Source organism: Mustela putorius, unplaced genomic scaffold, assembly GCF_011764305.1.
Source record: "Mustela putorius furo isolate JIRA1106 unplaced genomic scaffold, ASM1176430v1.1 tig00000127_pilon_pilon_pilon, whole genome shotgun sequence".
Lineage (NCBI taxonomy): Eukaryota > Metazoa > Chordata > Mammalia > Carnivora > Mustelidae > Mustela > Mustela putorius.
Window position 1 is genome coordinate 14,853,437 of NW_025421288.1, and position 24,564 is coordinate 14,878,000.

Here is a 24,564-nt window from a genome sequence, read left to right on the forward strand (position 1 = left end):
TGGTGCGTGCCCGAGGGAGGGTCCTGAAGTCCCCAGCCACCTTCATGGGTTCATCTGTTTCTCCTTAGTTCTGTTTGCTTTTGCCTCTTGTGCTTGCTGCCCTGCCGTTGGGCCCGTGTCCCGGGAGTACCGCTGTCTCGCAGAATGGACCCCTTTGTCCTCCGAGCTCTTCTCTACCGCTGATGGCCGTCTTGCCCCCAGCGACGTGGCGCTGTCGGAAAGCAGCCACTCCTGCTCTGTCTCGGTTCTTGTTAGCGTGGCTCGTTTGTCTCCGTCGACTGCGAGTCTGTATGTGTCTTACAGTCAAAGCAGATTCCCGTGACAGCGTACGGTCAGGGCTTGTATTTTGATCTCCCAAACTGAGCTGTGAGGCGCATTTAGACCGCTGGCGTCCCCAGCGGCACGGGGACAGCTGGGTCCCTCGCTGCTGGATTACTCTGTCGCCACCCTCGTTCTCGCTCCCTCTCCCGTCCTCCGGTCCTTCCTGCCATCTGTGGTTCTGATTGAGCATTTCCCATGATTCCACTTTCTCTCTTCTTAGAGCAAATCAGTTAACCTTTTTTTAGCGGTCACCCTAGAGTTTGCAACACTCCCTATGAATTTCAGTCCACTCTCAAAGGCACAACCCTACCCTGGGTGCTTTACAGTGACAGTGACCTACTTCTGCCTCCCGTCCTCACGCTGCCGCTGTCACTCTCTTTACCTGTCTGGAAACCCAGCGTGCGGGGCTCCGTGTGCGTCGCAGACGCACATAAGCAGGCAGACTGATGTGTTCTTGCTGTTACTGTTTTGATCTAACAGGTGTTAAGTCAATGAATAAAAGCGACTTGTGTGGCGCCCAGGGGGTCTCAGCCAGCGGCGCTCAGGGCATGGTCTTGGGGTCCTGAGCTGGAGCCAGGTGTTGGGCTCTGTGCTCAGCAGGGGTGGCCTTGAGATTCTGTCTCCCTCCGCCCCCGCCGCACTCGCGTCCACACACACACTCTCCCTCTCAGCACATAAACAATTTTTATTTAAAAAGGAAAAACCCAAGTTTTCACCTTACCTTTGCATTTTCTCTCCGATGCTCTCCACAGACCCAGGCTTCTAACTTCTTTTGTCTGTTCTCTCTAAAGAACTTTTCCCACTTCTTGCAAACCAGGTCTCCTGGCAATAAGTTCCCGCGGCTTTTGCCTGCCCGAGAGCCTCCGTTTCCCTTGGCTTTTGAAGGATGAGCTCACAGGGCCCGAGGTTCTAGGGTAGCAAGTGTCTTCTCTGGACACTGATGTGTCCCCTGCATCCCTTGCTTTGTGAGGAGGAGGGGCTGTGGTCCTTACCGTGTTCGCTCATGGGCAAAGTGTTTGTCCTCGGACTCCTTTTGGGACTTTCTGCAGCTTGCCCGTGGACGGCCCGGCTGCGGTGTCCTGCCCGAGGTTCCCGGGGCTCCCTGTCCCTGCAGTCCAGGCTCTGCCGTGAGCGGGGCGCCCTCCGCCGGTGGACTCCAGCTGTTCCTCTGCTCCTTCCCCTCCTGTCCCTGTGACGTCTCCCCGAGCACCCAGCACACTCTTGGTGCTTGTCCCATGGTCCCTGGCCATTCTGCGGGGTTCCGCTCTGTCTCTGTGAAGGCAGCCCGTCTGCTGTGCCATTGGGGTTTCTCTTCGGGGGTCCCCCAGCTCCGAGACTCCTCCGTCGGCCGCGTCCGATCTGCGGATGATCCCACCGAAGACGGCCTTCGTTTCTGTCCCGGTGGCGCCGCTCTCTGGTGTCTCCTTCCCGTTTTCTTAGGACTGCCTTCTGGCCGCTCGCCGCGCCCTCTGCTCTTGCCCACGGGCGGCCTGGTGCCCTGGAACCCGAGCGTGTTCGTCCTGGTGGTTTCCGGCCCCGGGGCTGAGAGCCCGGGATCCCCGCCACATCTGGCACTGCAGCTGTCCCATGTCCTCAGTGTGGTGGCCAGGCTCGGGGGGGGCCGTGTGCCAGGCGTGGGACTCAGTCCCCAGTGTGCTGCGCCTATGGACCGAGCGTCCTGGCGGGTCCCCCTCACCGCTGGCCTCCCAGCAACAGCTAGCAGGGCTGTCCCACCTGGGGGCTCTTGGCGGGACACCCTAGCCGCCCCTTCCCTGTCAGCCTCGTGGATCCACACGCGCCCACCCTGCACGCCCTCCCCGTGTCTCCCACATGCACGTTCCCTGCACTTTCTCCCTCTGCCCTTTGTTCTTTGCCCTCTCACCCTCACAGGGGACCCCAGACCGCCCGCAGGCGTCTGTCGCTGTCGCTCCAGTTCATGTGCTGGAGACCCCGGTTCCTCCAGAGGTGGGCCTCGGTCCCCCCCGCATACGAGACTCGGGCTGCAGCCATGACACCCACATCCGGTCCCAGATGGACGTTTCTCTGGAGTGACGTGGGCGCTGCGGTGACAGGACTGGTCTCCTACCATTGCCGCACTTGCGTGACATGGGGCTGGCATCTTCGGTTGACGGCCGCTGCCTCTCGGGGCGCCGTGGCCTTGGCGCTTCTATCCAGGATGGGTTCTGCCCACCCGTCCTGGCCGCGGACGTCCCGAGATCGCATCAGCGAGCGTCTGAGCCTCCCGTCCGCAGTCTGGTGCCTCTCAGTGCTGAGCCGATCACAGGAGTGTTGTTGTCTTGCGGGGACGGCAGCCCTCCGTGGAGCAGGGCCGTGCGCGGCCGTGATCGAGGCCGTGATCTCCACGGCCGACTGCGCGGGGTGCGGTCCGGCACGTGTGTGTGGACGTTGCGCTCTTTCTGCTCAGGTGCTGCTGGAGGAAGCAAAGGACTTGCTCTCGGACTGGCTGGACGGCAGCCTTGGCAGTGAGGTCACCGACAACTCCATCTTCTCCAAACTGCCCAAGTTCTGGGAGGAGGAGTTCCACAGAGACATGGAGGCGCTGAACGTGAGTGCGGCCGGCGGGCCTGTGCCTTCGGCGCCCCGGTGCCCCCGCGGCCTCACGCCCCCAGGCAGCTTCCTGCGCACGCACCGAGGGCACAGGCTGCTTCTCGGCCGCATTTGGTTCCGTCGGTTTCCTGGGGGCGCTCGTCTGAGGCCGACGTTTCAGAAGAAGAACATAAGCCTTCTCTGGCGTCCACAGGTCCTCCCTCCAGACGTCTTAACCCGCGTTAGCGAGTACGTGCCAGAGATCGTGAACTTCGTCCAGAAGATCGTGGACAATGGTTACGGGTGAGCTGAAGGGTGGCCCCTTCTCGGGGCCGTGTGCCATCCAGGGGGGCGGTTGCCGAGGAGGGCAGCTCTCGGTCTCTGGGAGGGACACGGAGCAGGGAGGCCGCCAGGGCAGTGGCCGCCCCGGGCGTGTGGTTGCCTGGCGCTGCTCTCCCCAAGCCCACAGACCAGGCGGCTGAAGCAGCAGAAATGGGTTTGCTCCCGGCTCCAGATGGCAGATTTCTGAGGCCGCCAGCATGCCCACGGGGCGGGCTCCTCAGGGCCCTGCGTAGGGGGTCGGTGCTGGCCCCGTCCTCGGCTTGCGGGCAGTGGCCTTCTTGCAGACTTCTCTCCTGTTTGTCACTCTGCCCGTGGGCTGCTCGGGCTCCTCTTGTGTCCCAATGACCTCTTGTGCAGGCAGCTGCGTGGGGGTCCCGTGGGGTTAGGGCTCACCCTGGGGACCCCACTTTGCTTCTGGGAAGACCCGGTCTCCAAACCCACCCCCACTTGGAGGTGCTGGCGGTGAGGACCATACACAGGGATCTGGGGGCCTCTGCACGCTGACCTCCCAGAAGGCCTCTTGCCTCCGCACCGCTGGGTCCCCAGCTTCCGGGCTGCTCCGTAAGAGACCTGTCCGGGCTCGCCTTGGTATTGGCCACCATCCAACAGGTACTCAGCCCTGTGGTCGCCAGATCTTTGTTCAAGGCAGGCAGGAACAGCCGGAGGGTGGTGCTGGCTGCCCCCGGAGCCCTCGGCAGACAGGCAGGTGCAGCCTGGGGTCAAGCCAGCAGGGGGCCCTGAGCTCAGACCGTGAGCACGGAGCCCAGCCTGGTGAGCGTGGACCTGCCAGGCGTCTGGAGGCGTCGGCCTCGCCGTGTGGGCAGGGAGTCACCTCCCAGGGCAAGGGTGTTCCCCCAGGGCCCTTCGCGTGGCTCTGATACCACACGCTCCGCTGCGGCCCTGGTCTTCGATCCTAGCACTGCCTGATGGCAGGAAACATGGCCAGCTGTCCGTGCTGGGCATGCTCCAAATCACCGCCAAGTGGAGGCATAAACGGGCGTGCGGTGTCTGCGGCACACGACGCTCGTTTGTGGCCCCCCGAGGAGATTGTTCCCACCTCGCAGGGCAGACGAGGCAGCCACTGAGCCCGGTGAGGGGTGTGGGGCTCCTGGCGTGGGCCTGGCGCAGCGCCTGTTCTCTGGAAGGGATGGCGCCTCCGCACTCTGCCCCACTTGACACAGCCGCTCGGGGCAGCACTGTGCCACCGAGTGCCGCAGGCAAGCCCAAGGTGGGAGAAGACGGAGCGTTCTGGGCCGCCACAGTCTGGCGGGCTTCTGGGAGTCAGAGAGCCGAGGCTGGGCACATTGGAATGTAGCCAGAGCAGGAGCCTGGCGGGACCACGCTGTTGCCGAGCTGAGGGGCCAGGTGGGAGCTGCAGGGTCATCGCATGCGAGCAGAGGGTCTGTAGAGGGACCTGCTGCCCGGCGAGTGAGGAGTTGGCCTCCGTGGCGTGAAGTGTCCTTGTCGGGCCCAGTCAGCCTGCACCGTGGCCGCGGTGGGGTGTTGCCATGTCACATGACTAAATGGCCGAGCCTGCCCCGGACACACAGGGCAGAGCAGGTGGAAGCAGCCCGTGACCCTGGGCTCTTTGGGGCGTCCTGTGGTCAGGTGTCCTGGGCTGTCTCCGGATCCTTCCCGCTTTCCCAAACCTTGTTCTGTTCTTCCAGCTACGCCTCCAATGGGTCTGTCTACTTCGATACGGTGAAGTTTGCCTCCAGCGACAGACACTCCTACGGGAAGCTGGTGCCTGAGGCTGTGGGGGACCAGAAAGCCCTGCAAGAAGGAGAAGGTGAACAGGCGGGAGGTGGGGGCTGGGGGCTTCCGGCCCGGGCAGCACAGCCTCACCCCTGCCCCAGCCCCAGCCCCAGCCGTGCTCCCTGGGCTGCTGGGAGGACCTGTTCCCTCGGGATTCTAAGAGTTTTCCACAAGAAGGACAAAGGCCCAGATGTGCAGCAGCCTCTTGAGCACAGCACACCTCAGGCCCGGGCCCCCAGGGCTGGCGTCTGTGGAGCGAGGGCACCTGAGGGTCTGGGAGGGACACGCCGTGCGCCCAGTGTGTTAGCAGTATGCGGGTTGTGCCCTGCTGAAAGAGGGCACGAAAGCCGCCCACGCGGGGTCGGCTAGCGGCCCCCCCAGCAGCCGAGCTCCTGCTTTGGGGAGATGAAACCCCAGGGCTGTTCTGATTGAAGGCACGGTTTCAGTACCCCCACGCGGTCCCAAGGAGCGTAGCGTGCCGCTTCCAGAATAGGCACTGTCCTTGTACAGGCAGGGACGTGGGGCAGGAACTGTGTGACCGTCCTGGTTCTGGGCATGAGCAGGGACGTCACACTGTCAGCGCCCAGGCAGCACCTCTCGGAGCTGTTCTCTCGTCCCAACGAGGGACGCGCGTCTCCCGCAGCCCTGGTGCTCATCATTTGAGCCCGGTGCGGCTGAACCTTGAGTGACACCGGTTTAGACCGTGTGCAGGTGACTCCCCGTGAGTGCAGCTCGGTACTGCCCACAGGTCCCTTCCAGTTTTCTCCATGACCTCTTCTCTAGCTCACGTTCTGGTCCCAACAGCGTGTGTGATGTGTTGTGCACAGTGTGTGTCTCTGTGCTGTTCTGCCGTCGCGGGGGGCTCTGGCCAACGGGGGAGCATCTGGCTCTGGTCGTGGGGGTCAGCCTCCCCAGCCCCCTGCCTGGCGCTGTTCAAGAAGGGTCACCTGTATTGAATGTAGACACGAGGCTTTTTCGGGACCAGGCCAAATAAGGTTTGTCTTTCCGGTGTCCCTCCCCACTTACGCCCTCAGGAACTCTGGGCCAGACCACAGAAGCTGCAGTCCAGGGGCACGGGGAAGGCTCGCACACCCCTGAGGCACATGCTGTTTACCCGCTGTGTTTCTGGAAGGCAGTTTGCCCATAAAAACGTTCGTACTTTTTGAGGAAGTACTTTCCCCTCTGGGACTCTGTGTAGGGAGACATCAGGACCTCGCACAGCACGGCGTGGAGATGCGGAGAAGCAATAGACTAAGAGGGTTGGGTGGCGCTGGTACCAGACCCTGGGGCATCCGAGGCTAAAGGCTTGTCAGAGTGAAGGAGGCGTCTGGTGGCCCCCGTGTGGCCGTCCCTGGGAGGGAGAAACACCGTGTCTGTGAGGGGACGCAGTGCGCATGGCATGCAGGCTGGTGGCTCAGGCAGGCTAAGGGTCTCGACCCGCAGGATTGGGTACACAGGGAGCAGGGCTTTGCGTAGCAGATCAGGACTCGGCAGCATGAGTAAGGGCAGGGCCCGTCTTAGACGCTCACGCAGGACATGCGCCGGGCGCAGAGCAGGTCTCGCGATTCCCCAGTGGTTGCTGTCAGGTCGCTTGCGCCGTCCGCCCATGACACACTGACCTGAGCCAGGTCCCAGCACCTACGCGGCATGCACGGGGGACCGACCCGTTGACCATCACAATCCTAGTGACACCACAGGGACGCCACTCAGCAGCAGGGGCACAACCCGTCGCTTAGGGCAGCCGGGGCTTTGGAACTCGCAGTGAAAGAGCGAAGACAGAAGGCGTGTGGGTACGCGGCCAGGAAGCCCCGGAAGGCGCGGCCGAGAGAGCAGGAGACGGAGCAGGACAGACCGGATAGAGCGCCGCTGCCCGCCGCCAGCTCGAGGCAGAGATGGATCCGGGGGAGAACGTGCCACAAGCCTGACACATGAGCCCCGGCGATTCGTGGAGACGCCTGGACGGAGCCGCACGGGACTAGCGGCTGCGCAGGGACAGCGGGCTGCACAGAGCAGGGAGCTCGGACCACAGGCGGCGGGCACCGGGGCCGCGGCAGGGGGGAGGGCGCCGGAGACCGGAGCGCGCACAGCTGGCCAGCGGTCCTCACCGTCCTGCCGCTGCCGGGTTCTTGCTCTTCTGTTTTAAGTGACCTCTGCGTCCCGTGTGGGGCTCAGGCTCCCGGCCGGAGACCGAGTCCTGCTCTTCCGGCAACGCCAGCCGGGCCCTCAGAGTTCTTAAATATTGCTTGCTCCTGTGCCTTTTTTCTTCCAGACTGACTTTAGAATTGCTTCGTGGTCCAGGGACGAGTAGCAGAATCCAACAGCAAACACACAGGAGAGGGACATGCCTTCCTTTGGGGACAGTCCCGCTTCTGGGGCGTTGTGACCCCTAGCACGAGCCCCTCACTGCAGAGACGCAGAGGTGTGGGGACTCTGGTAGAGACAGGGCCTGGAGCTGTCTCAGGGCTCCTGATGCATGTGGGGTCACGGGGATTGCCTCTGGGGAGGGAGACGAGAAGTGACACTGGGGGAGCAGAAGCGATCGTGTGACGCGTCTTAAAGAACTTAGAGCAAATAGCAAGTACTCGGCCAAGGTGACTCTGTCGAAGAGTGGGACACGGGCCACCTGTGGAGGAGTGGGACGCGGGCCACCTGTGGAGGAGTGGGACGCGGGCCACCTGTGGAGGAGTGGGACGCGGGCCACCTGTGGAAGAGTGGGACGCGGGCCACCTGTGGAAGAGTGGGACGCGGGCCACCTGTGGAAGAGGGTCCTCTTTGCAGTCCCAGAATTTCTCAAAACAAAATTTAAAAAGTCATGTGCGTCGTGAGTAATTGTGTACGCAATAATGGAAGTCAGAAGCTTGAACGTGCGTCATCGGCCACACAGCGGCTAAAGGAATGTCATCGCACCACATGAGACCGTGTCGGGTGCAACGCGGTGACCTGCTCCGAGAGAGGCCGAGGCAGCGAGGGCGGAGTCTGCTGCTGGGGTGGTCGGGTAGGACACCGAAAGGCCAACGGCGAGAATCTCTTTATTTGTGATCATGCCTTTTTTTTTTTTTTTTATCCATTTATGTGACAAACAGAAATCACAAGCAGGCAGAGAGGCAGGCAGGCAGAGAGAGAGGAGGAAGCAGGCTCCCCGCTGAGCAGAGAGCCCAACTTGGCACTCGATCCCAGGACCCTGGGATCATGACGTGAGCCGAAGGCAGAGGCTTAACCCACTGAGCCACCCAGGCACCCCCGATCGTGCCATTTTTACTGGCTCTTCCTCGTGTTTCCCACGTGTCCCACTCAGAGCGCCTGTGTTGCAGCTGTCAGGTCTGTGGTGCAAACACCCTGGGTGCTCTCCCTCTGACTGCTGCCAGGGCACCTTCTCCGTGGCCTGACTCCACTCCCGACTCCGCGCTCGGAAAGGTGGCTGTCATTGAGTTCGGGCCTTTGCGGCCCTGGACACTGGGCGTCTGAGGGACCGGCGGGTGTGGTTCAGGCCCTGGGGAATGGGAGCTTCCTGGGCTGGGGCAGCACCGACATCTGGTCATGGTGAAGCCGTGTGCTGACCAAGCAAATGAGAGGAAATTCGAAGCACCAGCTAGTCACCCCCAGACGTGGCCTTGCAGTGACACAGCTCTGTCCGGCAGAGTCCTGCAGGCAGGTCCGGGTGACCCGCTGGGTCCAGACAGGCAGCACTGGGTGACCCGCTTCTTCGTGTCGGCAGGTGACCTGAGCATCTCGGCAGACCGTCTGAGTGAGAAGCGGTCCCCTAATGACTTTGCCCTGTGGAAAGCCTCCAAGCCAGGCGAGCCATCCTGGCCATGCCCCTGGGGAAAGGTATGCTCCTGGGAAGGTGCGGGCGGCAGGGGTGGGTGCCCTCGCTGTTGTGGTGCCTATCTGCCCTGTCCTGGTGGCCCACACACCAAAGAGTCTTGTGAGCCTTTGGGCACATGACTTCCGTTCTGGGACTCTGCCCGGTGCCCCTGGGGAGCAGGTGGACGGACTGCCTTCGATGCCCCTTTGTCTTTGTGGCCTCAGAATGGAGGCCAGTCCATGCTCTGGTGTCCCCATGACAATAGTCCTGGTGGCCCAGAGCCAGAGGATGGGGTGCGGGCACCTGCATCTGGTCCAGACCTGGGCAGTTCTGGGAGTAACGTGGCTGGGACCCAGACAGCAGGGGCCCCACGAGTGTTCATGTGCAGAACATAACGTCTGTTCTGGTCAGGCTCAGGGGTTTTGAGGGTCAGGAGTACAGGAAACTTGAAGGCCTAGACCGAGAGTGGCCAGTCATGGGGTTGTCTGGCTCTGCAGGGGCGTCCGGGATGGCACATCGAATGTTCTGCCATGGCGAGCGCTCTCCTGGGGGCCTCGATGGACATTCACGGAGGGGGCTTCGACCTCCGGTTCCCCCACCACGACAACGAGCTGGCCCAGTCGGAGGTAGGCAGGGGCTGGGGCCGCTGTGCCCACTGGTGGCCTGGCAGGGGGGTGGGGGGTCTTGACATCCCCACGGTGGTGGAAGCGGCCAGGGGCGCAGCCAGCCAAGAGCTGGGCACAGCCTGATGCCCACATCAGGGGTCGCTGCTGGGATCTGAACCCTTGTTCGGTCTGATTTCCCGCACAAACAGCCAGAGCGCGGGCAACAGACAGGTCTGGATCGGAACCCGTCGTTGCCACTGGGCTTGCTGGTCCAGGGCTACCCCGAGCCCCAGCTCGAAGAGGCAGCCCCCTCTCGTGCATCCACCGTGTGAACCGAGTGCCCACAGAGCGCCCCAACCTCGCCCCCTCTGCCCCTTCCCGAGCAGGCCTACTTCGAGAATGACTGCTGGGTCCGCTACTTCCTGCACACGGGTCACCTGACCATCGCCGGCTGCAAGATGTCCAAGTCACTCAAGAACTTCATCACCATTAAAGACGCCTTGAAGAAGCACTCGGGTAGGTCTGAGCCCCGCCCCCCAGGTCTGAGCCCCGCCCTGGAGGCCTGAGTCCCGCCCCCGAGGCCTGAGCGCCCTGTTGGGAGGCGCCGTGGTAGAGGCTGACCTGGGGTGCTGTCCCCCGTCCCAGCGCGGCAGCTGCGACTGGCCTTTCTCATGCACTCCTGGAAGGACACGCTGGACTACTCGAGCAACACCATGGAGTCGGCACTGCAGTACGAGAAGTTCCTGAACGTAAGCCCCCTCCTCTCCGCTCGGCCCGGCGGGGTCCTTCCCGCTCCTGCGCCCACTGACGGGGCACGCGGGAGGGCGGGAAGGGGTCCCCGGAGGGCAACTGGCCTGGCTCCCCAATCCCAAAGCCTCGCTGACCTGCTAGAGTCAGACGCCCACATCTTCTTGTGCCCGTGGGGCGCGTTTCCTGCACACCTGCAGGCAGAACTGCTGTCCCAGGCAGAGCCACTGTCCCAGGAAGAGCCACTGTCCCAGGCAGAACCGGCCACTGGTGCGGTGTCAGCACTGTGGTTTCTCTGGTGACCCGTGACGGAGACGCGCTGCACCATGGAAGTTCTCTCAGACGCCTCTGGGGCGGAAAACTCTTCTACAGCCGTTAATCCAAATCTTCTGATTTTAGGAGTTTTTCCTAAATGTGAAGGACGTCCTCCGAGCTCCCGTGGGAATAACCGGTCGGTTTGAGAAGTGGGAGGACGAAGAGTCGGAGCTGGACAGGAGGTGGGAGATGTCTCTCCGGGCCGCGAGCGTGGCAGACCCACCGGCGGGGAGGGCACCGTGGCTCCCCAAGTGCAGACCCACGCCTGCTGCACCCGGGAGGACCACGGTCCGGAGCTGGACACGCGCGTGCATGCGCACTGTGTCACCAGCTGACGCGCCTGGTCCTCTCGCTCAGCTTTCAGGACAAGAAGGCGGCGGTTCATGAAGCCCTGTGTGACAACGTCGACACGCGCACGGTCTTGGAAGAAATGAGGGCTCTGGTCAGCCAGTGCAACCTGTACATGGCGGCCCGGAAGGCTGCCAGGAGAAGGCCCAACCGGGCGCTGCTGGAAAGCATCGCCCTCTACCTCACCCACATGCTGAAGGTAGGCGGCCCTCGAGCTGCAGACCCCTGCAGCTCTTGCCAGGCGGCGTATGCGCAGGCAGTGGGCCTTGGCCAGGACCGCAGAGGCCTCGGGCGGCATGGGCCTTGGTGTCCGGTCTCCGTGGGCCCCCTCTCAGGACCTCCTGACGCACGCTGGCATGTCTGTTTCCCTTTGTAGATCTTCGGGGCTATCGAAGACGAAAGCACCCTGGGATTCCCAGTGAGAGGACCTGGAGCCAGCCTAGATGTGAGTAGAACACCCTGCGCACAGAGAAGCTTCCCCCCGGGGCCATCCCACCCCCGGGAAACGGTGCCCCCGTCGAGGAGCAGCCTCCGGCTGTCCACGCCGGCTCCCTGCCCACCCTCGTCCCTCTCCTGCGCCAACCCTGGGGACATCGGGAGGCCCCCGTTAGGTCCCACCTGCACTGGACCTTCCGGACTGAGCCCCGGGGCTCGCCTGGACGTGGCTGCGGAATCGAAGTGAACGCAGTCAGCTGTTCTCCCGCGTGTGCGCTCAGCCTTGCCCCCTGCCCGGTGGTGGGGGCTGCCGTGCGCGGTCTGTGAGCTCGGTCCCGGGGCAGCAGGCGCGGTGGGACCGACTCGGACGGCGCTGCAGTCAGGTGGTGCCCGTGGGCTCACGTCCTCGCACGTGTGGATTCGGCCAGCGTGCCGACCGGTGCGTCCAGGGGGGAGAAAGGTCCTCGGTAGAGGGCAGTGTCGCCTGGGACTTGCGGTTTCCGCTGACCCTCCCTCGTGGCACGTGCTCGCTCAGACTCGCCTCAGACACTCCTCAGGCCTGGTCCTCAGTGATTCGATGAGAAGGTCTGCGTAGCTGTTTAGACGTAATTTATTTAAAGGACAACAGGAAGCAAGGACAAAGTAAAAAGACAAACCTTTTTTTTTTTAAAGATTTATTTATTTGACAGAGATGACAAGCAGGCAGAGAGGCAGGCAGAGAGAGAGGAGGAAGCAGGCTCCCTGCTGAGCAGAGAGCCTGATGCGGGGCTCGATCCCAGGACCCTGGGATCATGACCCGAGCCGAAGGCAGCGGCTTAACCCACTGAGCCCCCCAGGCGCCCCAAAAGACAAACCATTTTTAGAGTTCGGTTTCTGGACGGTGGCCAGCGTGAGGGTCTCCTGCAGAGGGAGCGTACAGGTGGTTCCCCAGGAACTGGCTTCTGGCAAGGGACCAGCTCCTGTTAGGGAGAAGCCCTCCCCGAGCTCCGGACCACATCCCCGGGGCCCCACGAGCCGTCGAGCTGGTTGGTCTAAAGGCATTAACCTTCCTCCGCGCTTCTCGGAAAGAAAACCCGCAGAGCTGCTGCGCTGTCTTGTACAAGTGACACCAGGTGTTCCGCTTCTTAGAAAAAAAGAAAGGAGACACTTCCTACGTTAACGACAGTCTGCTCTCAAGCTTAGAATCACTTTTAACGCGGTGGTTGTGTGGGGGCCTTTCCACGTGGCCTCCGTGGACCCTTTGAAAGCTGCGTGGAGTAAGCAGCCAGGAGCCTGGCCTGCTGGGGCACTCCTCCTCCAGGCAGACCTCACGGCACGCTGGTGGAGGCCTCCGTCCCCTTGTGCTGAGGCTCACCATGGCGGTCTTGGTGCCTGGTGGAGACAAAGAGCAAAACCCCATGCCCGGTCCCCCTGCATGACCGCGGCGCCCCAGCCCCAGTGCAGGATTGGGCCGCAAGAGGCCGGGGCACTCGCCAGCCTAGCTGGTTACTACTCTGGTGACTGAGCCACCGGAGGACTGAAGTAGGAGGCAGGGAGAGACTTTGCTTAAAAGCCTGCCGCAGAAATTAGGGAAGATGGAAATGGAAGATTTTCTCAAATCATCGTTTCTCTAGTTTGGATTCTGCGTCCTTGGCTTTCCCTTCACTGGGCTCGCGGTCCCGGGCCGCCTCCGGGTCAGTGCAGGTGGTCCACTGTGGCCGGGTGTGGACATGGCCGGGTGCGAACCTGAGCGTGTATGGCGACGGTTCTGGGGACCTTCTTCCTCTTGGCGCAAGCGTGTGCGTGGCCACAGGTCAGACGCAGGCTTGGCCCGGCTCCTGGTGCCAGCCTCCGCTCCCGGCCCAGGAGGGACGGCCTCAGCCTCCCAGAAGGCAGCCGCCTGACAGACCCCTGCGTTGAACAGTTTAACCGTAGAGATGGGCTTTTTGTAATAGGGAGTCTGACCAGAGGGAAAACCGCGCCTGTGGGCACGTGCACAGAGCGCCTTGCAGAACTCATCTGGCTGGGCCGGGGGTGCGGAACTGCCTCCTATCTCTGGCGCACGTCGTCCACACGGGGACTGAGTGTTGAGGGGGGAGCGTGTCCCAGCTCTGGGGCAGTGCCACCCGCACCCCCCCTGCCGCGCCCACGGAGCCCTGTCCAAGCTTCTCTCTGAGCGCACCTGTTCTTCCCGCAGCTGGAGGCCACGGTCCTGCCCTATCTGCAGGTGTTGTCCGAGTTCAGGGAAGGCGTGCGCAGGATCGCCCGGGAGCAGAAAGGTGAGGCGCTTCCTCCCTGGGGCTTCTCACCCTCGGACCCTCTGTGCGTGGGCTGCCCTGGGTGCCGGCGGGTGCTAGTGGCGCCTGACCTGGGGCATGACCCCTGCAGCCCCCGCCCCCCACATCACGACAGCCACCACGTCTGTCAACACTGGTGTCCCCCGCGGGGCAGGGCAGTGTGAGGGGTGCGGTTTCTTGGCCTGTGCTATCTGGAAAGGCAGAACGAGGCCCCTCGGGGACCCCTGCCCTCTGTCCCCGCGGGGCTCATTTCCACTCTCCGTGCCCCCACGGGCCTGTTCTTGCTTCCAGAAGCGAGCACAGGGAGCTGGGGGAGCCAGTGCTGCCCCCACTGTTGTTCTGTCTAGCGTCGCCAGCATTCCTGAGGTGGGTCCCTGTCGCATGTCCCTGGGGACTTGGAGAGTGCCGCGTCGTCGCAGGCTAGTTTGGACGGGCCGTGAGCCAGACGGCAGAGCGCCGGCAGGCGGGAGCACATGTCTCAGTCTGCGCCCTGTGCACGGCCACAGGGTGTGCTGAGCCCGGAACGGGCCGGGGCCGCTCCGCTCCGCTCCTCATGCGCACGCTGCCCGGCCTCCCACGGGGGCAGCACCGCGCCAGAGCTCAAGCCTTGCCAGGGAGGGACACGCAGGAGTCACTTGCTACAGATGCCACTTGTCCCTACTGTGCCGTGCTCCCTGCCCGGCCTCCCGGGCAGGCTGTTCTGAGGGTGGTGCGGGCAGAGAGCCCCTGGGGCGCTCGCGGAGCCTCTGGGGGGAGCTGCAGCTTAGAGAAAGAGCAGGCCAGGGTCTGTCCCAGGGAGCGCAGAGCAAGAGGACAGGAGGGCCCTGAGGCCTTGGGCCACCAGGGGGAGCCTGAGTCTGACGGGGGCTTCAGGCCTGGGCATGGGGACTCCTTGAACAAGCACGGCCCTCTCTCGCCAGCACCTGGCACCCTCACTCTTGTAAAGCGCTTGCGAAAGCCTGATGGACTCTGCCAGCCCCGTGCCGCCTCGGCCAGCCATGCTGCCGACACTGCCGTCTCAGTCTTGGGGACGCCCGGGCACCTCTTTCCGAATGTCCCCCTGCAGCACAGCGTCCTTCCTGGCAGGTGCTGGCGAGCGAGGGCCATCGGAGGCTGTGCACGGCCAGGCAGACCACGCCGGGGGCTTGCACAGGCCCTCAGAGCAGTGCCCGTCGATGGGCTTGGGGAGTACTTTGGTTCTGTGTCTCCTCGGCTTGCTTTATCTTTCTGCTTTGATCTGTTTGTTGCTCAGGCAAACAGAGAGCCCAGATTTGATTCCGGAGTCGGGATGGTGGTAGTTGTGTCTGTGCCGTGTGTGCCTTGGCCTCCTACAGTGCTCTCCTGCCCTGAGGACCTGGTGGATTGAGGTCATCCTGCCTGAGCCTGTGGCCCGGGAGCCACAGACCTGGGGCCCTGCAAATCGGGTGCCTTCTGGGAGCCAGAGACCCGCGGCCCGTGCCCCTCGGGCTGCACAGGCGAGGACAGCATTCTGGGCTGGCGAAGGCTCCCGCCCCACCGCGGTACCGGCCGTGTGAGTCTTTGTTGGGCACCCGGCTGTCCCGTTCCCTGGGCTGGCCGTGGAGACAGTGAGACACGCGGAGTAGGCCCCAGGGACCTGGGGCTCGCCTGGCAGGCGGGTACGAGGCCCTGTCCCCGATGCCCACCGTGGCGTCACCTCGAGCTCAGCCCGGGAAGGATGTGTGCCGGGGGTGTTTGGCCAGGCGGGGCTTGGGAATTTGGGAAGATGTGAGAAGTGCAGGGATGCGGGCGCGGCAGATGCCCCTCTCCCCGGATTTGCTTCATTTTTGGTAAGACGTACGTTAACGTATAAAACGTATCGTCTAATCGTGAGCAAGTGTGCAGCTCGGGGTCCTAAGCTCGCTCACACTGCTGTGAGGCCGCACCCACCATCCGTCTCCAGAACTTTCCACGGACCCAGACGAAGATTCCCATGGAAGTGACCCCCCCATCCCTCCCCCGTCCACAATCTGTCCCCCTGAGGCACCAACCGCTACTCCTCCCCCAGCCCCGGGGCCCACCGTCCACTCTCTGGATGAACACAAGTCCTGCAGGACTTGTCCTTTCGTGAGTGGCTTCTGTCACTCAGTGTGACTGATACCCTCCGGGCCCGTCCGCACTGTGGCTGGTTCAGAGTTTGCTCCCTCTTCACGGCTAGCCAGCGCTCCCGTGTGCCTGGATCCCGTTTGGCTCGTTCGCTTGTCCACGGGCAGAGTCTGTGGTCTTTTGTGTCCTCTCCCGGGCCTCCCTGCAGTGACCTGACGGGCCTCCCTGTTCAGTGCCCGGTCTGTTCTGTGGCCCTGCCTGTGGCCCCGCCAGCAGCAGCCGGCCCCGGGAGACTCGCTCCCTGCCCGCGGCCGCATGCCTCCGGGTGCCGAGCTCTGCGGACGCCCTGAGCCCTGTACCGTGCTGGCCCGCCAGGGCGGTGCCGACAGGGACTGTGCTCGCTGTGTTCGCCCCAAGTGCTTCCGAGCTGCTGCTCACTGGCCGGCGACCATAGGAGCAGCCCTCTTTCTCTAGAACCTGCTCCAGCCAGAGCCTCTTGGAGGCAGCAGGACTGCGAGGTGCTGGTGTGGCACACGTGGCCAGCGGCGCACCCTTAGCTGCTGTGGGACTGATTCTCTCCTTGGACGAGCGTGCCCAGGCTGGTGCCTGTGCCTCTGTGGTCTCCCCCTCGGGAGCACTTGTCCTGTGTGTGCCCTGCTGCATGGGGTGGCCCCTGCTGTCCCGGGTCACAGCCCCACCTCCCCCAGGGCCGCTTCCCGTGTGACGGCCCTGCCCCGTCCCGGCTTCTCCCCCGGGTGCTGGGGCCAGAGCCGCAGACGGGATCTTCCCAGGGCGGACGCACAGCACAGCCTAGCGTAGCTGCCGGCAGCACGTGGCAGTGGGTGGAGTGGGACCCGGCCCTGTCCCCAGCCCCCGCCCCCCTGCCCCGTGGTCGCGTCCACGCGCTGGTCCTCCCGCTTCTCCCCACCATCCTGGAGGCAGCCCCTGTTCCTGCTCCTGCTTTTGCCTTTACTATTGAGATCCGCGTTCTTCTTTAGGCTTGAAAACGTTCACTGAATTCGTTAAAAACGTCCGACCAGAGATTTCCCTTTGAAAAACAAAGAGTCTATTGAGATGAAACGCAGAGAACCCAGAGCCAGCCGCCACGAGAGCGGACACGTCAGCCAGCGCTTAGTATGTTCAGGGTGTTGTGCAAACACGCAAGCCCTTCCACCGTCCAGAGGAACAGCCGTGGCCCCTGGGCCCCCAGCCCGGCGCCCACCAGCCTGCCTTCTGTGCCCATGGATCGGCCTGGTTGGGACGCCCCGTGTCTCTGCAGCCCGGGACCTTCTGCGTGTGGCTTCCTGCACATCCCAGATGCTATCACCGTACATAGCCAGCTCCTTGCCGGGGTAGCTAGTGTTCCCCTGGCTGCGAGCACACGTCTCGCGTGTCCGGGTCACTGCCGGCGGACACTTGGGCAGCTCCCACCTTGCGGCCGTTGCGGGGAGTGGGGCTCTGGACGTGTATGCCCAGTGCCTGCTGAGTCCCGTGTTCAGGGTTCAGGGCCGTCCCTAGGAGGGGAGCCGTGAGGGTCGTGGGACAGTCACATGTGTGATTTTCTAAAGAAGCCCCGAACTGTGTTGCATGGCAGCTGCCCCGTGTCCCCCACGCCCTCGCAGATGCTTGTTATCTCTGGCTGTAGGAAAATGCCTGCTGTGGGTCCCGCCACCCCAGGGGACCTCCCTGCGGGGCTTTGCTGCGTCCTTCCCTGCGCACATGGTGTGCAGTCCCCGCACCTCGTGGCCACGAGTGCCTCTTGTCTGGAGAGCTGTCCCTTCGACCCTGTGCGCGTGTCTCGTGGGGTCGTTCGTCCTGTCCCTGTGGGCTGTGGGAGTCACTGTGTGCACGGGGCTGGTCAGTTTGTGACCGGGAAGACAGAGGAGGAGAAAGTGAGCCCCAGAGAAATCAAAAGGTTTGGAAAGACAGGCAGTGGGGGCCAGTTCTGAGCTGTGTGGACAGGGCAGGTCTCAGGTGGTGGCGATGGCCACTGTCCTCAGCTCTGCACAGCATCGCCCACAGGACAGATGGGCCTCTGGGGGTCCTGCCACCTAACACCAACTGACAGTCAGCGGGTGGTGACGGCGGGATCGCTTTCCTTATGGCTCCGGTTAGCATAGCCTAGCTCCTGCCCTGCGGGGCGCTCTGGACGGGGCGAGGGCAGGGAGCAGGGGTGGAGGGCGTCATCCCATCGGCTGGGAAGGCTGGGGAGGCACGGACAGCTTTTCCTTGAGCAGCGTTGGGAAGCGTGAAGCTTCCCAGCCATGGCCATGCTTCGGGGGTGCAGGAGGGCACAGAGGTCTTCCGAGACACGAGAGTCGCTGTCTGTTCCTCATTCGTCTCTTCCACAGTGAGTGGCCCCGTGGGCCCTGGCCAGTGCTGCCGAGGGACGAGGCGCAGCGGCGGGCGGGGTGTTTCTCATCGCGCGAGGCTGGGGTGCACAGAACCACTTGGGTTGGGCCCGTGGTGCAGGTGGATGCCTGAGGGAGGGCTGAGGACGTGGCCGACGCTGCCCGCGGTGTGTCCACGGTGAGACGAGGCCGGGTGTCAGCCCTCTTGTCACCTGACGTCCTGGTTTTGGGTGCCGTCAGAGCTTCCTGCGATGGCCTGCCACCCTGTGCCCTGTGAAGGCCCGGCTCCCACACAGGCATACCCCCAGGGGACTCGGTGGGGCAGGCGGCCTTCTGGGAGCCAGGAGGTGAGCCAGTCTGAGACCTGGCTTTGGGAGACCGCCATGCACAGCCTGCTCCCACACGTGGCCCCCCACGGCCCCTTGTGGCTGCTCTCAGGAACAGCCCCACGTCGCCGCTGCACAGACGTCACCTGCCACTTGCCCAGTTCTTACTGCCACCGGGTCCCCTTCCCCAAGGGCAGGTTCTCACCCTCGGGTTTCCGAGTGAGGCCTCCGAGTGCTCTTGGCTCTCCGCGGCAAACAGACAGCCTTTCTCTGCCGTGTGGCTCCCAGCCTCATGTCTGACCCGAGGGACTGTCCCGTTCAGGCCTGAAGGCTGCATCATCCCGGCCTGCTCTGTGCCGGGATGTGCCATCTTCAGTGGAAAAGTCACTTACGGGCCGTGAGACGGCCAGGCTGGGCGCCTCCTCCTGGGCTTCTCAGGCCCTCTGCTCCCTCCAGCCACAGCTGGGGTGGCCGAGGCTTGGCCGAGAGTTGTGTGCCCCCAGTGGAGCCCGTGCTCACGGCAGTGTCCCCCTGGCCTCTGGCCCTTCCCTACCCCGCGGCCAGACCTTGCATGGCGGTGTCAGATGCTGGCCGCTGCGGGCTTCACCCCACCCTCCAGACCCAGTTCCGGCTCTCGCTGGAGCCATGTGGGTCTAGCTGCCTTGCTGCGAGGACATTTGGAGGAAGCAGGGGTGCGGTTCCCGAGGCGGGGGCTGAGGGAGCGTGGGGCAGTACAGCAGGTTCTGGCCAGTCCGCACTGAGGTTTCGGCACGCTCATCCACGCCGGTGTTTCTCTGCACCGGGCAGGCCTGTCAGGGCGTGAAGAGCTCAGGGAGCCTTTGCAGGTTTTCTGGGTGACCTCAGAGTGCGTGTGACCTCGGGTCCCTGCGTCTGGAGTGTGTGACACGGCTACCTTTCTGGATCGCCGGGCCAGGGCTGTGGGGGAGGGACACCTGCCTGGTTGACCGGGGCTATGGGGGGTTCTGAGCTCCTTTTCTGGGGGAGAAACCTCATTTCCCTGGACCCGCTGCCGGCCTGGCTTCCTGCTCTGAATCCCCCGCCGCTGTGTGGGCACAGCTGCAGACGGGATCTGCCTCAGAGCGGGGTCCCGAGGTGGTGCACAGTCAGCTGTGTCCGTGGAGCCTGGGCCTCGGCTCCCCAGAGTCTGCGGGAAGGCGCATGGTAGGTGCGTCCTGGTGCCACCTCTGTGTCCGGGCGGACTGAGCCGCTGTCTTCGTCCACAGTCCCTGAGGTCCTGCAGCTCAGCGATGCCCTGCGGGACGACATCCTGCCTGAGCTCGGCGTGCGGTTAGAAGATCACGAAGGTGCGTCCCGCTGGCCGCGTCTGGGGGCCCGTTGTCGGGAGCTGCGGGCACGGGGCTGGGGGGATGCTGGGGTCAGGGGCTGGTTTTGAAAGAATTGCAGGACGGGGTCGAAGGTCCCTTGGTTTTTGCCCTGAGGAGTCCCAGAGCAGTACCCGCGTGGCCCCTGGGGGAGGCTTTGTGGTTTTCTCTCCAGCTGGCCTGGATACCTCCCAAGTCGATGGGCGTTTGGGTGTCCCCTCCCCTGGCCCAGCTGTGTGTTCTTGCCAGGACACCGGCCGCCCTGCCTCGTCTGTTCCTCGGCAGATGGCTCGCAGGACTGCCGGCGGGTTTCTCCCTGTGTCTGTTGACATTGTGGGGTTACGGCTGGGCAGGAAATTATCAGATTTTAATACTCAGGTGACGTGTCGCATTTTGTGATCTCTGGGCCTTGTGTCATGAGCAGCGAGGCCGCCCCATGTTCCAGTTAACATGGAAGCCCCATGAGCAGCGAGGGGCTGCGGGGGCCGCGTGGACGGGGTGGGGGCTGGGCCCCACCTCACGGACTTGGCTCTTCAGGGCTGCCGACCGTGGTCAAGCTGGGGGACAGAGAGGCCTTGCTGCGGGAGAGAGAGGAGAAGAGGCGGGTGAGTGGCTGGGGTGGCCGCACGGTGACGGGAGCGGGAGGCAGTGGGCGCGCTACCCTGCGAGGGCTCCCGTGTGGGGCCCAGCGTCTGCGGGTGTCAGAAGGAGGCCTAGCGGGACACGGACTGGGGGGCAGGGCAGTCACGGAACAAGGTCTGTCTGCCAAGGGAGGCCCTGGTTTTACGAAGCAAGCCCCTGAGGTCAGGGGACAGCTCTCAGGAACCGTGTAGCTGACGTGTTGGCCGCAGCTTCATCTGTGGAAGCGGGGTGTCCCTTGTCCCTGCGGGAGGACCTCCGTCTGCCCGGGAAGCGTGGGGCAGGGGCCAGGGCCGGGGCTGGGGGCGTGAGCAGTGCGGGCGGGAGGCGCATGTGGGTGCGGAAACTCGGTTCACGAGACGGGCGCCGGGCAGGTGCCGGACCGCTGGCGCTGAGCCGCGGGCAGACCCACCACCGTGGGGCGTCCCCGAGAGCCAGGGCCCTGTCAGCTCCCGTTTCTGTCCCATTCGCTCCCCCAGCTTAGTGGCCCGTCCCCAGGGCCAGGGTCTCACCTCGCCTTGGACAGCGTACCAGGTGGCCTGGCCACAGGGGTGACGAGGGGCTGGCGTGCTTCCCAACACCCCAGGCTGGGTGAGGACACACACGCCGCTGCTCGCCACCTCCTCGCCCAGGCCCCTCTGCCCACGCAGCTGCACGCAGGGAGAAAGGCAGACGGGTCTCTGAGGAAGGTGGCACAGGACGGCCCTGCCTGGCGGGTTCCCACACAGGCTGCGGGCCACGGCGTATCTTCCCGCAGCTCCTGTCTGTCTGCCAGCGGGGCCGTCCCAGCCAGCAGTAGCCGCCTCTGTCCCCACCCCTGAGTGTTCCCACCAGGAGGCAAACAGTGTCCTCACGCAGGAAGCAGCCGCCAACCCCGTGCCAGGCTGCCTCTCTGCCCGCTGCAGGCCTCCCCTGCGCCGGCGGCTGCTTCCCCCGAGCCCATGGCTCCTGCTTGCCGAACTTCGCTCCCCTTCCCACTGTGTGGGCCCTGCCCTGACCTCACCTGGCCCCACGATTCTCTGCTCAGGCCCCACAGTAGCCTGTACCCAGCCGCCCACCTGACAGCTTTGCTGACCAGGAAGTCCCGAAACCCAGGATGTCCACGAGGGTATCGGGACTGCACTCCCCAAACCTGTACCTCCTTCGTGGTGGCGCAACTGGGGGCCTGGGCCTCCCCCCTCGGCTGCCACCCGGCCCCACGTCCCTGCTCCCAGGCCGCCCCCCGCAGCCCTGCCCTGACTGCAGGTGGGGTGGGCTCCGGGCCTTCGTGCTGCTGTCCCTGCTCACACACCTGACCGAGCCCCCGCCCAGCCCCAGCGGGCCTCGCTGTTCCTTTCTTCGTGCCCACCGGGTCCCAGACCCCATCCCGTGCTGTCCGCTGCTGCGCGCGTCCGGAGCGGGCCCAGCGCCCACAGGGGCTGCTGAGGGTCTCCCGGGGAGTGAGCGAGAGGCCCTAATGACCAGGGCTCCCCAGCCCCCGTGGGGTGGCCAGAGTCCAGGTGAAGGCGATGGGGGTCCGACAGGCCTTGCTTTGTTCTACCTCCTGGCCCCAGAGGCCCCGGGCAGATTTGCCTCACGGGGCTCCCGCCGCTCCCCTAGGCTGAGGAAGAGAAGAGGAAGAAGAAGGAGGAGGCGGCCAGGAAGAAACAGGAACAAGAGGTAACCCCCATCCGTGGGGCCCGGCTTTCCTGGGCGGGAGTGGACACTCGGACCCCGGGTCCTGCTCTCTGGGTCTCTCTCAGGCCCGGCGAGGTCCCCGCTCCCCCGTGCCCACCGGCAGCGCCTCCCCACCACGGCACCCACCAGTGCAGGAGGGCCAGGAGGCCCCGGGGAGGGAGCGGCCTGGCAGGGGAGCTGCCCCCCCGCGGCCGCGGGCTCGGCGTCCCTGGGGAGGTGTCGGCTGACCCTCGCGCTGTTGGTGGGGATTAGGCAGGACCCACCGTGTGCAGCTGTCCCTCTGACCTGCTCTGCCCTGGCCTCACCCTCCCCATCTTCCGTCGCCCTCTCAGTCCCAGGGCTGGGCCGGGGGGGTGCGTGTGACGCCTTCCCCGCGCGGGCTGGGCTGCAGTGACCAGGGCTCTGTGTCCAGGCAGCGAAGCTGGCCAAGATGAAGATCCCACCCAGTGAGATGTTCTTGTCGGAGAGTGACAAGTACTCCAAGTTCGATGAAAACGTAAGAGTCTCTTTCTTTTCAGAACCCTGTTAGACCACTGAATCGGGGTTACAGGGACTTCCAGCCGCGGGCGAGCAGCTTTTCTGTTTGGGGAGCCATTTGTGGGGGTGCCTCAAGTGCCCGAGGCAGCCTCCCTCCCTCACGGCGGCCGAGCAGAGTCGTGGCCTGGCTGAACTGAGCCCAGGTCACCCTCGCAGCCCGGCCCGAGGTGCTGTGGCGGGGGTCGGGGGCATGGGTACTGTCCCCAGACCAGTCCGTACTGGCCCCCACCCGCACTGGTTCAGATGTGTGTTTCCCTCTTTCCTTTGCGACAGCCCTATCAGAACTGAGCCACATTGACCCAAAGGGGATCAGTGGCCTCGGCCCCAGGCAGGAGGGTGCCCCCACCCCCAGCCCAATCGCTGGCTTCTCAGTGGCCAGGATGGGGGTTGCCACGTGGCCACGCAAAAGTGTGCTGAGTCTGTGTCCCAGGGCTGTGCCCAGGGGCTCCGAGGGGGAGGCCAGGCGTGCCCTGCTGACCCAGTGCTCCCCACGTTCTCAGGGTCTGCCCACACACGACACAGAAGGCAAGGAGTTGAGCAAAGGGCAAGCCAAGAAGCTGAAGAAGCTCTTTGAGGCCCAGGAGAAGCTCCACAAGGAGTACTTGCAAATGGTGCAAAACGGAAGCTTCCAGTGAAACCTCGGGGACTGGGCTCTAAGCCACCGGTGGCCGGACTTCCCGTCCGCATTCCTCAATGACCGCATCCCGGGTTCCAGCCCTGTTTACAGCGGTGCCCGGGGCCTGAGCCCAGAACTCCGTGCAGAGAGGCCCACGCCGGCACCGGCGCTGAGACCGGGGTAATAAAGATTTCCGAACAGCGAGGCCAGCTGTCCCGTGTGCTGTCGCCCTGCCCGGTCAGCGCCGGCGCAGCCTGCCTGGGGCCGCTGGCTCAGCGGGTCACAGCTCCGATGCTCGGGTCAGCGGAGCTGTTCCAGCCAGCCGAGAAATTTCTCCCCCGTGCAGATTGCTATCGGCTAATCTCTGGTGTGTGGGTGCATTTGGAGGTATTGAAGTAGGAGAAAGACGGGCTCCAGCTGGCAAGCCCGCTGACCCCCCACACAAAGGCCGTGCAGCCATCCCCTCTGGTTCTGATGAGTAAACACAGCGTCTGGTCTCCAGCAGCAGCACCACCGCCCAGGGGCCCTGCCCTGCCCGCCTCCGCACAGCTGCCCGCCGAGATAAGGGGGGAGGTCGTGCACGCATGGCAGGTGGCCGTTGGTCTCCGGCTCCCAGTGCGGGCACCACCCTGCTGTGGCTGAGCCGCACCCACCTGGCCTGAGGGGGCTGCGGGCAGAGTCAGCAGTCGGCAGCCTGCAGAGGCCGGGTGCCAGGGCAGCCCCGTGGCGGCAGAGGACAGACACGCCAGTGCTGGATCATCAGGTCGGGGCACGCTGTCCAAGTCTCACCAGGCCATGATGGCCGCACCGAGCCACCCCGACCCCGGGGGGGGATGTGGGCACCGTCCGGTTGTAGGCACCCTCAGCCCTCAGCCCCGTGACCCCCGATAGGAAACCCTGGGAGACAGCCCACTCCCCGCAGCGTCATTTATGGAGCCGATGGGACAGCAGCCCGTCCCCAGGCGCCTGGTGCGACTTGGCACTGCCGGCACGGGGAACGCGTGCTTATGAAACCGGGTGGGGGGCTGCTCTGGTGCTGAGACCTCGACTCCTCAGCCCTATAAACATGTGACGTATAAACAAATCAGTAAGACAACAAGGCCCCAAAACACAGTGAGACCTGTTGCCGGACGACAGCTGGCCCCAGAACTTAGTGGCCGGAAACCGCAATCACCTTACTGTCCTCCCTGGCGCCTCGGTCAGCCAGGTGCCTTTTTGGCTGTACCCTTAGACGTGACAGCAGGACTGCCACCATCCTGCTGGCGAGCTGGGGGTCCCAGACACCCACCATGCTCCATGGGATCTGGTGGCGAGGTTCCAGAACAGAGTGAGGGCCTGCAATGTCCCGGCAGCCTCCGCTCCTGTGGGGGGTTTGCTGCTTTGCTCTGCACCCGCCGTGGGCTCCTCGAAGGCCGAAGAGGGCAGAGGAGTCAGACTTCATTCCGGTATCCCGTCGTTGGTAGTGATGTTGGCGTTGTTGTTAATCTCTATTGTGGGACGAAGCAAATACTCCTG

General features: G+C 64.1%; 1 protein-coding gene across 3 annotated transcripts in view; it reads left to right on the forward strand.

The window, feature by feature from the left end:
* The window catches only part of CARS1 (cysteinyl-tRNA synthetase 1), a 39,923-nt gene extending 16,670 nt beyond the window's left edge, over window positions 1-23,253 (forward strand). For 2 of the 3 annotated variants that reach the window (XM_004759637.3, XM_004759635.3), the window contains 16 exons: window positions 2,747-2,887; window positions 3,083-3,171; window positions 4,878-4,999; window positions 8,681-8,793; window positions 9,268-9,396; window positions 9,762-9,891; window positions 10,021-10,124; window positions 10,522-10,619; window positions 10,795-10,984; window positions 11,162-11,230; window positions 13,397-13,478; window positions 19,482-19,562; window positions 20,118-20,185; window positions 21,819-21,878; window positions 22,309-22,392; window positions 22,934-23,253. In XM_004759637.3, coding sequence (XP_004759694.1) covers window positions 2,747-2,887; window positions 3,083-3,171; window positions 4,878-4,999; window positions 8,681-8,793; window positions 9,268-9,396; window positions 9,762-9,891; window positions 10,021-10,124; window positions 10,522-10,619; window positions 10,795-10,984; window positions 11,162-11,230; window positions 13,397-13,478; window positions 19,482-19,562; window positions 20,118-20,185; window positions 21,819-21,878; window positions 22,309-22,392; window positions 22,934-23,068 — 1,695 coding nt within the window. In that variant the 3' untranslated portion in view covers window positions 23,069-23,253. Of the gene's footprint in view, window positions 1-2,746; window positions 2,888-3,082; window positions 3,172-4,877; window positions 5,000-8,680; window positions 8,794-9,267; window positions 9,397-9,761; window positions 9,892-10,020; window positions 10,125-10,521; window positions 10,620-10,794; window positions 10,985-11,161; window positions 11,231-13,396; window positions 13,479-19,481; window positions 19,563-20,117; window positions 20,186-21,772; window positions 21,879-22,308; window positions 22,393-22,933 lie in introns of those variants that run through there. The other variant, XM_045066421.1, reaches the window with a different exon arrangement.
* The last annotated feature ends 1,311 nt before the right edge of the window (window positions 23,254-24,564 follow it).